The sequence below is a fragment of the Helicoverpa zea genome, chromosome 13, assembly GCF_022581195.2.
Source record: "Helicoverpa zea isolate HzStark_Cry1AcR chromosome 13, ilHelZeax1.1, whole genome shotgun sequence".
NCBI lineage: Eukaryota > Metazoa > Arthropoda > Insecta > Lepidoptera > Noctuidae > Helicoverpa > Helicoverpa zea.
This window is the reverse complement of record NC_061464.1, coordinates 861,532-880,508: the sequence shown is the minus strand read 5'-3', so window position 1 is coordinate 880,508 and position 18,977 is coordinate 861,532. Positions and strand designations below refer to the sequence as shown.

Below are 18,977 nucleotides of genomic sequence, written 5' to 3'. Positions count from 1 at the left end.
TCATAAAGATTCTACACAACATGAGAAGACCAGAAAGGCATCGGCAAACTTCCCCACTTGAACTCATAAGGAGATTTTCATAATAAAAAATGAAATTAAACTGTTGACATTGCTACTAATTTAAATATTTGTGAATAATTATAAGTCATAAGTTTACAGCTGCACAACATTAACCAAGAATATGCTATGAAGAAAGCTAGACCGAGGGTCGGAATTCTTCCAATAATTTAGTCATCATCAGCCTGCAGTGAGACAGTAAGTCCCACTGCAGGGCACAGACTTTTCTCATAAAAAAAAGGAAGGCGTTAATCACCATGGTTTCTGTAGTTTCTGTAGTCTTCTTCTTTAAAGTCTAGATTTCTTCAGGATGTTTTCCTTCACCTTACATATATAACATATAACTTAGAGAAGTTACATTGGTACTTCCCTGACCTGGATTTGTCTGAAACAGCCATGGGCAATGGAGGGCAGTGAAAGAGCTGTGGTGCGGGGCCTTTGAATTTAAGAAAACATCAAAAGTTTACCTTCAAAGTGAAAAACCACTATGTATTTATCTCCTACTTCATTATATTAAAATAGTTCAAGAATTTATAAATGAAGAAACCCTCTCTAAAGCTTTTAAAGTCATAAATTAGAGCTAGTTATCTTAGCAAAGGAAAAACAATGCAATACACCTTTAATCATGACGTAGACAATCTCTATAAAAGATAATATAATCTTTCCTAAATTGAGTGCAAAGATCATTCTAGAAAGTCTTGCAGAAAATTGTAGGTCAATCATGTTCAAAATATTACAGGTCGTCACCCTGCCTGGGTACAAAGTCTCCATCACAATTATTACCTAATTCATTGAAGATTCTTAAGCCTGCACTATAAAACAAATTCTTCAGTATAAGTGGCCTACAATTCTAAATTCTTTCCTCGTCGCAGCACCTCGGCTGCCAACTAAATGACTTTTCCGCTACTACACGCCTACCAGCTCGTTTCAAAACTTTCCCACAGTTCAGTCAAAACAGATTGAAAAAAAAGTTTTATAGCCTCAGTGAAATCAATAAAATGTTAGCGTAAAGTGTCGGTGGCGTGAAAACGTCTCGGTATTGCACCGCAGGCACAGTCTGCAAGCCGCGGCATACATAACTTCCTAGGCCACTTATAAAACGCTCCGATTTAAAAATAAACTGACGACATAACATAAACAAAATTATTTGGAAGCGTTTCGTGAACACTAGTAGCGCCATCTAGCGAGCGCGGCGTAAACGAGGAAAATTGAAAGCTTGCCAAATTACACCCCGTGAAAATCGGGAGTGAATCGAATAATGCAGATTTTAGTTCACGCGCTGTCCGCTAGATGTCGGGACTTCAATCGATTGCAAATAGAAATAAATTTATTTTAAATAGCTTCGTATTTATATTGGACTGTAAAAATAAATCTTACGCCATAAAATGTATTTTAGTAAATACACTACGGCGTACAACATTTATATTCTTACTATCACAAAATTGAATGCAAATAATTTTGTCATTTTAGTTCTTAAGTTGCAGTAAACTACAAATTCGTACATGCCACAGTATCGATCATTATGCGAGTTAACGAGGCATTAACAATTGGTTTATAATGAAGTTTTGGCATGCGCGGGCACATTGTATCACGCGTTCTAATTTTTGCGATTCCATAATTGATATAGCATTGTGATGGCCTACAATGGCAATGGTGGGCTGCCAACATACCTGGCTGCGCTTCGGGGAACCATTTGCGTCAATCGCATGAAAAACAATAGGGAATACTTAAATCATGATTTTGGCCTATAGCTATCAATGATAAGATGCGTATCTATTGAAAATAAAAAATAAAATCTATGTAGTCGTTTACCCTTGCCTACAAATACACAAAGTGTCTAAAAATACAGCATTCCAGAAATCTACATGAAATAAGATACAAAACCAATGAATTTAACACAAGAGAAAAATAACAAATCATCGACGTACCCACTTCAGAGTTACAAGAACTGCAAACAAAAACACTTAATAAATTGGCCTAAAAAATTGAACGCCCAAGGGATTACAAAACGGACTAAATAAAAATTGAACACTCCCGGGGGACACATAACTTGTGTTTAAAAACTCGACAGGCGAAAAACAAGAATTTGTAAAGGAAAACCGACAAGTTGATATTATCAACAAGAAATAGGCCAGTGATGATGACGATATCTGCTTTACTCAGAAATCTCTATAAATCACGACGTTTCGGTCTACGGAGCAATATTTGTGTTCAGCAAATTATGCCAGAAGCTGCCTCCGATGGCATTGAACATTTTATTTAATCTATTAAATCAGAAAGCATAATAGTGAGGCAGGAATGTTTTCAAACAAACTCTCTTGGACTGATTTTGTTTTCAATAGAATCTTTGCATAATTATGAACTGGTGGAACTAAACTTTATAATTGAAAGGGACGTTGTTACTCTAATTCTTCGTTTACACAGAGACTTCAATTTCAAATCAGATCTGATATTTGCAGGATACAATTTGGTCAGAACGTATTTTTATTTATGACGAGTTCACGAGTGCATTCGGTTTCCCGCAAACTTATCATGCAGTCCTACAAGATTTGAAAAGATTTTATTTAAACCAGATGAAGAATTTAATAAAAAACCTAAAATTCACATACGCTTAAATCCAAGATAATAAATATAACTACCAAGGCTTGACGAACCAAAGATCTAAAGTCAAATGATAAATTAGAAACACGATATGAAAGACCATTCATTAAACCCTACACAACATAATGTATATGAAATGACGCTGGATAAAATCTTACTCTCAACTTTACCAAAAAGATAAACAGCAAAAAGAACAAAATTCCTCTTTTCAAATTCCAGTACGGTCTCACACATTGCGAACTTTTAGTCGGCCGACACGGTTTGTTTGGGTATATGAATAAGTATGAAGATGAATGGTGATACACACATTACAAAGAACAGGGTATTTAGCCGGTATCAGACCGGCTGAAAACTTTGGTTGGAAGAAACATGGTTGGGTTTTAAAAAAAAAAATTGTTAACCAACTTTCGACCGACTGTTTAGTCGGCAGAGTGAATACTCAACTGAAATAAGCCTGAAAGAGTATGAAACTGAATCCTATATTAAGAGAGAGAAATATATTCGGTAACGAAAAAGATAAATGATTCAGTCGCAATTATTTTGTTGGAGACGAAATATTCTGTAGTAAAAGCGGTACTATACAGAACAAATATTTGTCTCCTATTGTCTAGCTAGAGAGATAAACAACGTATTACAAAAATAAAACCAACTTCTAAAAACTCTGAAAGTAAAAAAAAAATACCTTTGAGTACATAGCATAGCTTTAGAAGCCGGTATCTAGAGGTAACGAAAATACATTTTGCAAACCAAGCTTATTCTTACTTGATCGGTTACATTAACCCTTTCCTGAGGGGACCTAATTCCCACATCTAGATAAAATATGTTCTTCTGATACTACCCATATTATTCTGATGATAAAGATGTACCTACAAGAAACCCAGTTTCTAGAAAAGTTTCAAAATCAAATTCAAAATCCATCCAAAAGTTTTTGCATGAAAGAGTATAAACATACATATATTCCTACAAACTTTCGCGATTATAATATTAGTAGGATATTCCCAGTTTGTGTCAAAGTTGTTAAATCTAAAACTGTTCAAGATTTGTTTGATTTTGGCATTTACTCAAGAGCAAAGATTTCAATCGATCGTCGTATCCGTAATGAGTACCAGACCAACTATATTGAGGAAACACTTCAAAATCACGGTGAGCGGATCCTTAAATCTTGCATCAGTTAACTAATCATAAATATCATCATTTTTCTTGTTCATTAGTTCAAGTTATTTCTGTTTAACTTAGTCACTTTCTTCACGACTTATGTGCGTCACTCCATGTTCCTTTCGCTCGATTTTGTTTGGTTTTTTCGTCTTGTGAACCATCTGATTCTCTTTCGATTCCATTTTTACTTTTGATATTGTTAATTCCGTCCATTTTTGCTTAATTGACGTTGCAAATCTTTCTTCATGTACATCTGTTATTTAATTAAAGTGTGGCTTGTTTATTTGTCAGCCATTCCTAATCTCTTCCTGGCTTTTATAATACTTCTGCTCTAATCTTATCAGTGACATTCTTGTAAGTTTTATCTCCGGTAATGTGTGATGATTCATGTCAATAGAGCTTTCAAAAATGTAGACCAACGTAGTTATTTTTAATTAATCATAATTTTTTACTTCAATTAACGTCACTGTTTTGACATCAAGGTTGATTCAAAAATTGAGGTCATGTATATTGTAGGTGAGTTCCAAAACTGCGTATAATGTATTGTCTGTCATACATCGACAGATTACAGTTGTGTATTTTGACGTTTTGTTAGCATTATAGCGAAAATAGAGGCGCGCGCGCCGCCGTACAACCGACATTCCATATTCAAAATGAGCGCCAATATTTTAGAATCGAGAGTAATAGTCGCATTCGTTCGTGTAGTCGTGTGAATGACACTGAACTTAAACTAAATATAACATAAAAATATTTGAAGCTACTCAGAATAGAAATTACGTATTTTAGAGGACAAGGATGAATGTTTTCTTGTATATTTTGCATCGATTACAGATTTACAGGTATCGCTAAATACCTTTGCTGAAAGCTGCTGAAAGCTGCTGAAAGCAGTAAGTACTCGTGAATTAGTCAAAATGTAGGTAAATAAATGAGTTTTGCGTAAACACGAGGCATCCAATGGCTGACTTCGGAGTGATAAAAATAATTGACAAAAGTTCGTATTTTTTATAATATCATGAAATAATTTTTAATCTTTCCAGAGCAAGTTTAGTAACCAGAGTTCCCCACTCTGATTACTAAAAGTCTGCGTAACTAAAAGAATGCTGGTTACGTACAGTACAGGATGACTTGCGTAAAGGCAGTTTAATTAGAAGTTTAACTAAGCTGAACATCAAAGAACATAACGTTTAATGTATTTTAGGTCTAAACTAATAAAACCGTTACAGATCAAATGACAGATTCATAGTCGTTTTGTTAAACTAATTTTTCAGTGTAGCTTAAGATGGTCATCTGTCTCAGATTACTCTATAATATTTATAACTACTGTATCATTTATCATTAACCAACACAATTATCAGACTCATCAATGTTTAAATAATTTAGCTAGGTTTGTTATAGGCTGCTTATTACCAGTACATCATTTTGTTTACCCCTTGTGTAGTAGGTTCACATCAATAGTTCGCTGGGCAACGATCGAATCTACGACCTGTCTTCAGCCAGGCCGACTTCGAAACCATTGGCCTATTGCTACATAGGTATTTTGACATAGTATTTAAACATAAACACAGGGTTGTACCTACTACTAGTCCATTTTTAATTAATATAAATTGAAAGAAAGAGGTTTCCACTCTAATTGTAAAAATAGGTTTATTAAGCTAATTACTTTATTGTGATTATGGGGTCAAATAACTACGGAAACTGTTCATTATTTTAATAACTAGCAATGATAACAATATGTGCAAAAAAAGTGTATAAACTGAAGTGAACTAGTTATTCACTTCCGTTGTAAATATAGTTTGAGAAATAATTATAGTACACCTGTTGTTATATAAAATAAAAGTTATTGTTACATCTACTACTGGGTCATTGTCATAACCGCGTAAAATTTTGTTACAGACAAAAATCTAAAATTTTAATATAAAGTTGAGAGCTTATTCTTATTTTATAGTAAAGATTATAATTAATTATTTATTAACGTATACTCATAATTACAGATGAAATAAAAATAAACTTTCTACAACACAATTGTTATAGAAAAGTCAGCCTCGGTGGACTGTTACCGCTCACCCTCTTCATACAAATTCGACCATTTATAAAAACCTTCCAAGTAAACTTCACGTTCGAGTATGTTTTCCTAAATTAGACATTTTAATCACTTCAATAACTCAATAATAAACATTATGGCTTAAAAATAAGTCACTTTTAGCGTATAGTATAATGTTATTAAAAGCAACATCTATTTGGTGGACGACATTTATTTTTACAAAATATTTGTGATAACAATAAAATGTTGTGAACGGAACGTTATTCTCGAACGCGTCCAATAGTCAGCTGATCGAGCGCAGCGCCATTTTGTCGCCGGCCGAACAAGATCGAAGTTATTGCTCCTCGTTAAAAATCGCAAATTGTTTCAAAGTTGAGTGTGTCTTTTCGGTTCCTTGTGGATTTTGGTAAGTAAAACCTAAGTAATTCATTACTTTACTTTATATGTTAGAATTGTAAGTAATTAATCTATTTTCAATTGCAACTTCAACATAACCTCAAAATACTGCTTGGTATGAAACAAATTGCCAGAAAAATCCACTCGGTGGACATCTTTTTGGTGGGCCGTGTGTCCACCAAAAAGACGAATGTCTACCGAATGGATTTTTTTTTTTTTTTGCTTTGTTCGACCGGGTTCTGCATGCGGGCTTTAACAGTAAAACTAGATATTTCACTGCATAATTAAAATATTGTCTTCGGAAAGCGGTTTGATACATACAAATATTTACTAGATACTTGTTTGTTTTTTTGCAATTTGGGTTTCTAAATTGGGTGATTAAGCAGGTATAAGCAAACATTTTAATCGCATTTGGATATCATTATCAGGATGAAATCTGATGATTTTTAACATCTGGTGGTTGACTTCAATGTGAGATATTCGTGTTTTGCTTTATCAATAAATCTTTCTTTTTGCTTTGCTCAAGCTCGTTCTCTTTTATACACAGGCAATGGTTAGAACTAGAAATAAATTGAGTGAAGAAGAAAAGAAAAAGAAACGACGCGAGCAAAAGAAGTTAAGTATGAGGAGAGCAAGAGAAAAAATGAAGAAAGACCCAGTAGCGTTAGAAGAAAAGCGGAAGAAAGATAGAGAGTACTACTATAGGAAAAAATCGCAAGGGGAAATTAAGACAATAAATGATTTATCAGAGAGACAGCAGAGACAATTAAGAAACAAATGGAGAAAGGATGCAAAATTACGTAGAGACAGACTGAAGTTACAAAGAGAAACGGCACGATTCACAGATGAAACCCCTCCAACAAGTTCAGCTAATTCATTGACATCAAAATCAACTTCCCGGGCTGCAGCAGGCCGGGCTGTAGCTGCGAAAAATAAACGTCGACTTAAATTAGAAAATCTCATGCTAAAATCTAAACTGAAGATTGTAGAAAACAAGCTGTCTAAGTACAAAATGCGCTTAAGTAGATTACAGAACAAGAAGAAAAACAAAGAAAGAAAAAATAAAACGAAGGTAGTGAAAGAAGATTTGAGTGACGCAGTTCAAAGATTTTTACTGAGTGACGAATCAAGTCGTACCACAGCTGGAAAAAAAGAAACTATTACCAGATTTAAACAGAAGAAACAGATCCGGTTCCTCAATGATTCTCTTCTCAATCTGCACAAAAAATTTGTGACTCAGATGAATTTACATACGTCGTATAAAACTTTTTGCCGATATAGGCCGTTTTGGGTCTTGAATCCAAAAGTTACAGCACGTGAGACTTGTTTGTGTGCAACACATACCAACATGGAGTTGATAATAAAATCATTAAAAAATGCCCGTATGATCAATGAAAACTCTGCAATGGCAGTGTGTAAATCCATTTGTTGTGAAGACATGAAAGAAAACTGTCTGGAACGAAAATGTTTGATATGTAGACACAAAAAGATAACATTCAATCAATTTACACCAACAGATACAATAAAATATGAGAGATGGGTCACAAAAAAAGTTATGCAAACGATTAAAGGTCACGAAAAACTTTGCCAGAAGACTATCAAAGAAACAGTGAATACGTCCAAAAGACAACTGATGAACCACTTGTTGGACAATATAGAACGTTTCATGAAGCATACTTGCAATATGTTACATCAGTTTCGTGTCATCAAAAATATTAAAATAAATATGTCAGCATGCGAAGGCTTGTTGCATATTGACTTCTCGGAAAATTACAATTGCAAGTATTCTTCAGAAATACAATCGGCCCATTTTGGTGGATCTAAAGACCAGATTTCATTACACACTGGAGTATTCTATTATGCTGACGAAAATACTGAGGAGAAACGCATCGTTACAAAGTCTTTTTGTACGGTTAGCGAATATTTGAATCATAGCCCTACATATATTTGTGCTCACTTAAAACCAATTATTGCAATGATAAAAACATTAGTGCCTAATTTAAAACGTCTCCACGTTTTAAGTGATGGTCCCTCGACGCAATACAAAAATAAGACCATGTTTCATTTGATTGCTGCTTACTTGGCTGAAGAAACACAGGCAAATAATATAATGTGGCACTTTAGCGAGAGTGGGCATGGTAAAGGGGCCCCTGATGGTGTAGGAGGGTGCCTCAAGCGAACGGCTGATAAGCACGTAGCTAAAGGAAATGATATAAGCAATATCGATGAATTTATTAAATGTGTACATGAGAGCTGCAAAGGAATTGAAGTTATAAAGATCGATGATACTACGGCCAAAGAAATTGAGGTCAAAATTAAAAACTGCACTATCCGGCCTTTCCGTGGCACTATGCAAGTGCATCAAGTAACATGGGACAAAATTGATCCCAAAATGCTCCAGTTTCGAAGGCTGAGCTGTATTACTTGCAATCCTGGTGCGTCGTGTTCTCATTATGATCTAGGTTGTATAAGTCTTGACTTACCACCACAAAACTTACACATTGAGATACCTGCTCTTGCCAGTTCGCGCTCTACGCCAGTTCAGAGTTGTCCTAGCCCCTTTTCAAATCTACATAGCCCACTGATGAGTCCAAACTGGACTCCTATAGTTCAACAGTTGTGCCTTTCAATCGACGGAAAAAAAAACTGTAGCTCAATAGTTGATGAGACTGAAAGCAATGATCCTGAAAAATCAACTTCTTCAAAGATCCTGCGTGGACTAAAAAGTCGAAAACGCATTCGGTTTGCCGATGTTTACTCTGACAGTTCGTGCTCACCACCTGTTTCAAGACCTGAAACACCAGCAGAAGTACACCAGAAGCGTTCTCAACGTTTTTGGTCATCATCAGAGGAGGATGATATATTCTTTTAGTCCACCAAAAAGACATAATCTTTTCGGTGGACAAGTTGTTTTATTTTATCTTTATTTTGTTTTTGATGACACCAGGTTGTTTTTTTTTTATTTGTGTTTATGAGGAGATTCGATTATTTCCATCGAAAAAGAATTAAATTATTTTGTTTTTTTTCTTACTTAATTATACATTGCGTACATTTGGTGGACACTCGTGTCTTTTTGGTGGACCTATAAAACTGTTTTTTTCAAATAACTATGTTATTTCTTAATTCTGATCTCAGACAATTATTTAGTATTGTTACAATTGATCTCATTTATTAAATGAATGTACATTTCTTTAAAAATATTAGATTTTTTTATTTTTTGCAAACTGAACCCCCTTATGACAATGACCCTACTACTTTTTAATGATACGGTGTAGCTAATAATGATGAGTACGAAAAGAATGTTGTGGTTACTTATTTCTCAATGGTTTTTTAAGTAATCTTGAATTATCCTACACAACATCATGACTAAATTAAATCCAGTTAAGACTTGCTAGGTGAACAGACGAATACATTTTTGTTAAAGGTATTTGAAACCTTGAAACATTCATCCTTGTCTCTTCAACTTATCCTATTCTTAAAATTCATTGAAAAGCAACTTAACTTTAAGTCATACTGTCTATGTCAGAGGTCGTCAAACCTATAAGAAACTGACTTTCAGCAAATACGATAAGAAAAAGTTGAATTAAAAATTTACAACAAATACATTAGTTAAACCATTCTAACTGTATGAGAGAAAATTTGACACTAAAAACATTATACGTCAGTTTTCACTCATGTCCGATTTTCAAGTTGTTGATGCCGGTGAAAACGGACCCAAGTATGACTTAAAATCAAATGCCATTATCAATAGTGAGTTACTTATAACACTTACATGAGTTACTATTATAGTTGACAGAATTCTCCACTTGTATGCCCATGGTGTCACACCATGCTGTCCCAGGGTATCCCTCACGCTGCTGCGTCACACTTCATCCAATCTCACTTTACATCTTATACACACTTATTGCACTTTCCACTATCACTTCACTTGTGTACATTGCATCACTATTGCATTCACATTGACTGTAAAAAAACAATATTTTTTGTAAAAATATATCACAATATTATTGTAAAAATCAATATGAATGCAAGATATAAAAACACACTAGATAATCTGGAATGTTTAGCCGCTGCGTGCGAGGTGCGCGCGCGCTGCTTCGTGGCTGGCATGTCACTGCGCCCGCGTCTGAAACCAACACACAAAAATCCCTATATTTTCGTTGAAGGAATGCGGAAGGTGATTGCTGGTTTTTGACAACTGTCAGCCTTTTGATGTTTTGGGTAAAACTATGTTGTTAACATTTTGTTATTGCAAATTTTGTAATTTGCACTGTAGTTCAAAGTAGTCTGTTTGTGTATGGTAGTATTCTGTTGATAGGTAAATTACCTATATGACCTTTTGTCGGTAAAACTACAAACTGGTGGGTACACGTGTTTTTGTTCTCTTTTATGTGTATACGAAAAAACTATAATCAATGTTACTACGACAGACAGGAACTGATATAAATCCCACTATAATACTATAAACGCGAAAGTTTCGATGTTTTTTCGTATTTCACGCTAACAACAACGTATTTGATGAAACTTGACCGAAATGTACCTCATTACATCAGAATAAAATATAGTTTATTTTTTATCCGGATGCAAGAACTGTTTCCCTCAGGAGGTAAAAACGCTGGCGAAGTAAGTATAAAATAACAGTCGTGAAGTTGTTCTACCTCCTCCTTACTAATCAATATACCAAAAGATGAGACCAATGTGACACTGTCCTAACTATTTAACATCCCCCACAGATTTCCTTCCAACGATGACTAAGCACCACTATCTTCATTGCACAATCAAACACTGATCAAAAAATCACCTCACGAAGTGATTCGCAGTTAGAAGAAATGTATAAATAGTTTACTCCATCATCGAGACTATTAGGAAAGCAAAAGAAACTATCTGTTCTCATGAAAAACGCATTCATCTTGGTCAAAATGTAAGTTCCGGCCCTACTGATTTATAGATCCCGATTTTTCTTCTGACAAGACAATTAGTTGATGCTAAAGTTAGTATATTTGTTTCTTTTTGTATAGAAACATGCCTACTTACAAAGATTTGGTGTCATGTATAAAGTGCTTTAGTAAAGTGTTTGGCTTTGAATACTTGAAGGATAAATACATATTGTGCTGATAAGATTTACCCACTTTTGATAAAAACAAGTAAGGCACTACTACTAACAGTATGGAAAATATCATGTATGGTCCACATAACGTTAATGAACAATTAATCTGTGATAGGATACATTTATTTTGGATTATCATGTGCCTACATAGTAACAAAAAAAAAAACATTTGATATAGCTGGACAAACTCGAACAAATAGCGTAACATTTATTTAAACCAAACTATTTAAAGTCTACAATACCTACACGTATTTCCAAAATGATTTTCTTTCATCAGAATCTATTTTTCAATGGAAAGTTTAGGATCAATGAAGATTACAGTGGGTGGGAACATGGTACGAGATAACTTATGATGTAGTATTATACCTATTTTTTGATAGTTATGATAGAAAATCATGTTCAGATTGTTCCAAAACTGTAAGTCTATCAACTAATAGATGTAGGCTGAAATAAAATTGGGATAGGTGAAAAACTGGTGACAAACAAAGCGTAGATAACATTTAAAATGTTAGTCTTTGACGTTGATAGTAAAAATACAAATTGAATTATAGTAATGCACTCTTTTAAAGATATTGTTTCATATTCAAATATATTGTTGCTACAGGGCAATGTAACAATTTCAATAATGAGAAGCATAAAATGCATGATGGAATCTATCAAAACTATGCTGTCATTTGAACCGGAAAGTATGTTTGGTCCTCGGATTCGCAAATTCTGTATTTCGTAACAAACATTTTTTTTTTTGTAATCATTACAATTAAATCGTATTCTTGTACCATGCAAGTTATTAATTATAAATAACATTGCACCTTCATAATTAGTTGCCATCACCCAGATATTATCAGGCACTGACATGTCCAACAATAGCCACATCACGTGCATTACAATATATGATATTTATGTCACAATAAACAGGTGTTCAACCCTACAATAAAACGTCCCACATTTTACTATTCACTAAATACTTGTGCAATCTTCTTCATGATAACCAGTTTAACTTGGTCTCCCTTCACGGCGCCACTTGCAAAGTCAACTGTTAAAATTTCCTTAGCAATACTTAGTTCGGCATTTTCCCGTAGGTCAAGATATAATGGTTGGAATAAAATATAATAGAGTTGTCATCGGATGTCGACGTTCGCGATCCGATGTCAGAAATCATATTATTTATCATATTTCGTTATTTTGACGTCATTGTCTACTGAGAAGTGGGGTGACATAAGATAGATAAAATAAAATGACAACCAATTTTTATAGTTCTTAGTTCTAGTGACAAAATTTTCTTAAACCAGCGTAACTGCTTTTACAAATTTTCCTTGTTGGTAGCAGAAAACTTGAGCACCTTTTGATAATCAAAATATTTAGAAACCAACCATATATTTACTCGAGCATGTTGTAGGTAAAAACTAATCGTGTAAAAATTCTCCAACAGGTTCAGTAGTGTCTGAGCCTTTAGGGTACAGTGCAAACAAAAACAATGTATACTCTTCATTTATATTAGCATAGATGATTGACTTGACCGGGCGATCCCAGAATCAAAACGATTCAATCGCGTCCGATCAAAGGCCAACTATACACGTAATGTAAACAAAAACACTTGAGAAGCATTGGCGTCATACCCTCACCCTGGCTGACTCCCTCATTACCACGACAATGAGCAGACCACAGCCACCACAGCGGTGAGCCAACATCCTCACTCTCAAGTAAGGATGGGATTACACATAACATGTATCTAACTCTAATTTATAGGTGAATACTCGAAAAGTTCAAGAAATGTACTGAAGCACAGAAGCAATAGGAAATCAATCCTATCCTTCATGTAACGTGATCTACGGCATAACAGGGGTTACACATAAGTAGATCAAAATGTCTGCAAGTCTAAAAGTAACACTGTGGGCATGTCTCAATCTCAATTATGCTAAACCAGTTGATCCGATTCAGATGACATTTTGAAGACAGACATAGGCTATGTATGATACATATGGCCAGGTCATCTCTCAAGCCTTTTCCCCAAGGCATACATATAATCATAGATTTTTAAATTTTAGTAAATCAAAATTGTATGGAGATATTGTATAAGTGTAACACTATCGTTAAACAAGAAGTCTTGGCTTCGCTCCCGGTCAGGTGTTAACTGGCTCAATTAATTGAAAGCTAATGATGCAGGCGTTACGTCTTGTGACGTCACGAGCGTCAGAGAGTGCACTCCAATTTATATATATACTAGCTGGTGCCCGCGACTTCGTCTGCGCAGGTTTAGTATTTCGAACAATATGTTTACAAATTGTAGCCTATGTGTTATTCTGATGTATAAGCTATATTATTGTAAAGTTTCATTAAAATCCATTCAGTAGTTTTTGCGTGAAAGAGTAACAAACATCCATACATCCATACATACAAACTTTCGCGTTTATAATATTAGTAGGATATACAATGTATTTATGTAGGGTGTGTGTTGTGGAAACTTCTGGGGAATTGTGAGATAGGATAGATTCGAAAAAAAAAAAAAAACAAATCGGTTCAGTTGTCTCGGAGGACGTTTGGGACAATGTTTTTACCTTATTCAAAGCATAAATCCTATCTATTAGATGGGCGGTTGCCCTTCTTAAGACACTGGTAGATAGCCTGATTAGACTGGAAACTGACCTCAACATAGTTGAGAAAATGTTAGCCCAACAACGATCGGCAGCAGTAAAAAAGACGTGTGGTAAGAATTTTCCGTCTTACATCGTAAACATTTTACTGTTACAAAAACAAGGAAAATCGTCTACTACTGCTATTTCTGAATGGAAACATTTTCAGATACATCTCCATTATTCGCTGTTTTAATAAAGAAATATAGGTAGGAGGACAAGGCTACCAATTTTTCATGTTACAAATTGATACAGAATAAAAATATACTTTGAAAAAGTTTTGATAAAAAAAAAAAAAAACATTCGTGTATTCCCCGATATATTGTAAACTTCCGCAGCGAATGGAGTTTATTAGATAGATATATTTGATTCTGTTATAGTTTAGTTACGTCATGAATAGAATTCAACTCGGGCGCATCGTGAGGTAAGGCTACGTTGTAAGCGGGAATACATACATCGCGGTATAAATGTAAATATAATGTATAAATGTAATGTATAAATGAAATGTAATTTCATTCATTACTTTATTTAATTTAAACTTGCCGCGCTTCGCGCGTTTTAAAGTTGTCTGTGGAACACGGTCGAGGGCGCACTGGAGTGACGCGATATAAATGGCGGACGATGCTTTTCTACTATACTATTTTGCTGTGTGAATTTTATGAATAAAAACAAATTTAGAAAAGTATTATTGAGGAGACGATGTTATAAACTTAAATGTCGTTCCTTTGATTGTTTCAGGTAAGAAATTGTCTAACTTAAACTATGTTTTGTAAAAATGTGCGTAAATAAAACAAAAAACACTTTGATTGTTTCAGAGAAACAAATTCGTTTCATTCAATCCTCAATATATCTTATATATTTATTTTTATAAACATAAGGACTGTGGTGTCAGTAATAGTTGCGAACAAAATAAATACTTTTTAATTAGCTTGATTTTTGGAAAATGCGATTGTTACGCTAACGAAAAACGCTAATTTTATTGAGATTTCGGCTTTATACATTACATATTATGTAATTAAATTTTATAACGTGTTTGTATCCGAGGACCAGAATAAAATAGCGCAAAGAAAGGTCAAGTTTTTTTTGGTGTCTATAAAATGTTATTCTATAAAAAACCAAACATTACGAAATACATTGTCCAAAAACGTGTACAACATTTAAATATCCTGACACGTGTTTATCTCCCACCCAACTAAACACTACTATTAACATACCAAACCCATGACACATTCTTCCCCAAAGACCTAATGACATCACTTGACGTCAACAAAATGCCTCCGCTCCGTCTACCGCTGACGGTGGGACCCACGCCTTAGGGTGAGTCTACATACCCAACAAAAATGACAAGAGCTGTGTTCTGTTTGTGACAAATGACAAGAGCACGCGGCTGGGTATGTTGCTTGGGGCGTGGGTCGTGTGCAAAGAACCAACCTCTCAAGTATGAGGGCGCGGGTTCGATTTTAGTTCAGGCAAGTACCAATGCAACTTTTCTAAGTTTGTATGTTCTTTCTAAGGATATCTTAGACACCATAAACTGGGATTGCACGATAGTTTCAGATGGCAAGATAAACTAGGTATGTCCCCGCTGTCTTTGACCATCCTTTTCAGTCGTTACCGGTAGTCAGATTAAGCCAGTAAGTCTGACACCAGTCTAACCAAGGGGTATTTGGTTGCCCGGATAACTGGGTTGAGGAGGTCAGATAGTCGCTCCTTGTAAAGCACTGGTACTCAGCTACATCCGGTTAGACTGGAAGCCGACCCCAACATAGTTGGGAAAACGGTTCGGAGGATGATGATATGCGCGGGTCCCGCATGTTTTTAAAATGCATGTAACCTGCGCATGTGCCTTAACATGCGCAAGCTATTGCACCGTGTAGATTCACCCTTATACCCGTAGTTATTTAAATCGCGATATTCACTTATTAGTCATTGAACCGTTTCATGTGGATGTCGACAGTTTTCTGTTACTTTATATTGTAACTGTTTGTATGACTAATATCTTATAGTTTAGTGTTTAGATCGACTAACGTGTGAGTCAGTTGGAATAAGTTTATAAGAAAGATATTATTGATAATTATTTATGTGGATTGCTGGAAAAATGTTTGTTTGAAATTAGCTCTTGTGTCTGTAAACTGATTTAGAGAAGGAAAAAAACGTCACTTTTTAGTTTTAGTGTAAACGTCTTTTATTATCTATATTTTTTTGAAACTTGTAACTAACTCTAATAAACTTGTAAATATTTTTGTTGTAAATAAGACAAATAAAAAATATATTATGCCCATGTAAAGCTTCGCCGTATTTTGACTACAAAATTAACTTTTACTATAAATCGCTGGATCTATTTCTATAAAAGTGAGTCATTATAAAATATTTAGCAATTAGAACACAAGTACTCGTGTCACGTATGTCTGTCTTTACATCAATAAAAATCGAAGAGTCATTCAATGGTGTGAGTCACACCGTCCGTCTAGCTAGTCCATTGTTTTAATTGTACTTCATGCTATGTATGTAAAACAGACTATACGTCAGTGCGTTCGTTTTAGTTAGACGATCTGAACCATACGCTCAAACATAGATGTAAATTCACATATCGTGGGTATATTACATATATTGCTATTTTTTATCTTGTCTCTTCAAATAACAAAACACCATAATGCCATATAGATAGCTAACAACGGAATGGAAAAGATTTTTGACGAGAACTATTAAACTTAAACATACTCGAATTATGTATCTTTAATTTATTTTCCTTGTATGGACTTGTCTAAGGTTGCTACGAGCTACGAGCCGATGCTGCGCGCTACGACAAAGCCTACACTGCTACGAAGAGCATATCTTCCAATAAACTTAAACTATTGAAAGGTCTCTTTAATAAAATCAGTCTTAATAATTTTGAGTTTTACTTCTTAAATAAGTTAAGATAACTATAAACTAAGAATAACAATAAACGTTTATATGGGAATCAAACCCCGCAAAAATTGGTATTGAAATCCCTCCAATTGTGACGACACAATTATTACGCTACTACGTATAACAATTATAAATAGACCAATATAGAGACGTTACGTTGGCTTCTATTATTGATTATTAAATAATAACGTTTGGCAAATCACCCGATCTGTTCGGCGCCTGCGCCGAGAGTGTCGCGTCCGCAATCTTAGACAATGCTATATAATCATCTGTTCATTATGATGTCGAACAAAAACTATGACATCTATTACCGATATAAACACTAACAGCCTTACTACAAAAACATCTGTTGAAAACTTGTCTGAAGGTGTGGCTGCAAAACGGACCTTATTTCTGTCATTTTTTTAGACAAGTGTTCAACAGACGTTTAAAAGTTTTTGTGGTACGACGGAGATAGTGTTAAAAAGGGACATACTTAGGTAGGCTTCTTTTTATCCAGGTATGGGAAGTAGTGCCCTAGGGACGCTTATGGGAGCGCAAGGAATAGCTAGTAGATATATCTCGAGAAAGGATACAGGCCATCCTAGCTGTATATTAACTAAACTCGAATTATAATAGATATTGTTAAAGACGCTTTCAGGGAAAATTGATAAAAAAGATTTCGAAGAAAATTGGACTCTGGATTATTGGATCATAGGCATCTTTTAATCGCGGTGCAAATAATATTTTCCTTAGAATACGACTCCAACTTTGCTTATCATATCTTTGATTAATTACGATAACGACTATGATAGAATTATATACTGTCACAATTTTAACCCTGCAAAGGTTGACATGACTCTAAAATGCTTAACATAATAACCCATGTAGACAATATAATTCTGCCAATAGCGTGCCAGGGAATTTTGGCACGGTAAGGCATATGTTGGCCGAAAATATTTTTTCTCAGTCGATATAACATTTGTAAGATATAAAATGTATCTCGTATATGTGTCAACAGTTATCATATTCGTGTTGTCGTTGATTCTTTATTTGTGAAGAATAATTGCTGATGAGATTGTATTTTGGGTGTTTTTGTGTTAAGTCTGATTGTTAATTGTTAAAACTTTGAACAGTCGTGTCCTTTTGTTAAAAGAAAATAAAATATTTATTAATACAATCGAAAAGTTTCAAGTTTAGGTATTTGATTTTATTTTCACGGAATCGTCGTAAATTACATAACTTTCATTAATACTTACCTGAAAAAAAATTACAATAGTAGGTATCTTGTAAAAAATAGGCGTAATTCTATGTTTTTTTTATATTATTTTAATGTCTAACGGCGCCAACTACTCAAAATTACAAATCCGCACTAATTGCTGTTTGTAGCGATGACGTGAATTTCCTTTAATCTAAAACAAAATGTAAATAAAAACACTTTGAACTGGTCACGGCGCCTCTCGCGACACAATTAATTAAGGGATTGTTCACACCAAACGTATTGTCCGCCGCTGACTGTGAGTATACTCACTGTCTGCCCCAGTGTGAACGTCGACTCAATCTGCAGTACGCGTACTCACCAAGCCGACAATAGGCTATAGCGTACGATGCGCTACATGTGTGAACAAAAGAATAGGCTCTTGTAGGTTCACACTAGATGCGTACGCTGAGCGGCTGACTATTCTACACATAAAAGGGCTCAGTATTTGAAGTTGCTCGTAGTATTTTATAAACGATAAAACTAGCGTAATTTATTTTTTTCAAATCAGACGTTTTAGGGATTGTTCACACCAAACGTATTGTCCGCCGCTGACTGTGAGTATACTCACAGTCGGCCTCAGTGTGAACGTCGACTCAATCTGCAGTACGCGTACTCACCAAGCCGACAATAGGCTATAGCGTACGATGCGCTACATGTGTGAACAAAAGAATACGCTCGTGTAGGTTCACACTAGATGCGTACGCTGAGCGGCCGACTATTCTACACATAAAAGAGCTCAGTATTTGAAGTTGCTCGTAGTATTTTATAAACGATCTCTGAGATCACTCGTGGTTCCCATACGATAAAACTAGTGTATTTTTAAAAAAAATCGGACGTTTA

General features: G+C 34.8%; 1 protein-coding gene across 1 annotated transcript; it reads left to right on the top strand.

The window, feature by feature from the left end:
- Window positions 1-5,735: 5,735 nt before the first annotated feature.
- Window positions 5,736-9,455, top strand: LOC124635516. Its single transcript, XM_047171394.1, has 2 exons — window positions 5,736-6,260; window positions 6,798-9,455. The coding sequence occupies exon 2, from the start codon at window positions 6,801-6,803 to the stop codon at window positions 9,120-9,122; it is 2,322 nt and encodes a 773-aa protein (XP_047027350.1). The 5' UTR covers window positions 5,736-6,260; window positions 6,798-6,800; the 3' UTR covers window positions 9,123-9,455.
- Window positions 9,456-18,977: the final 9,522 nt, after the last annotated feature.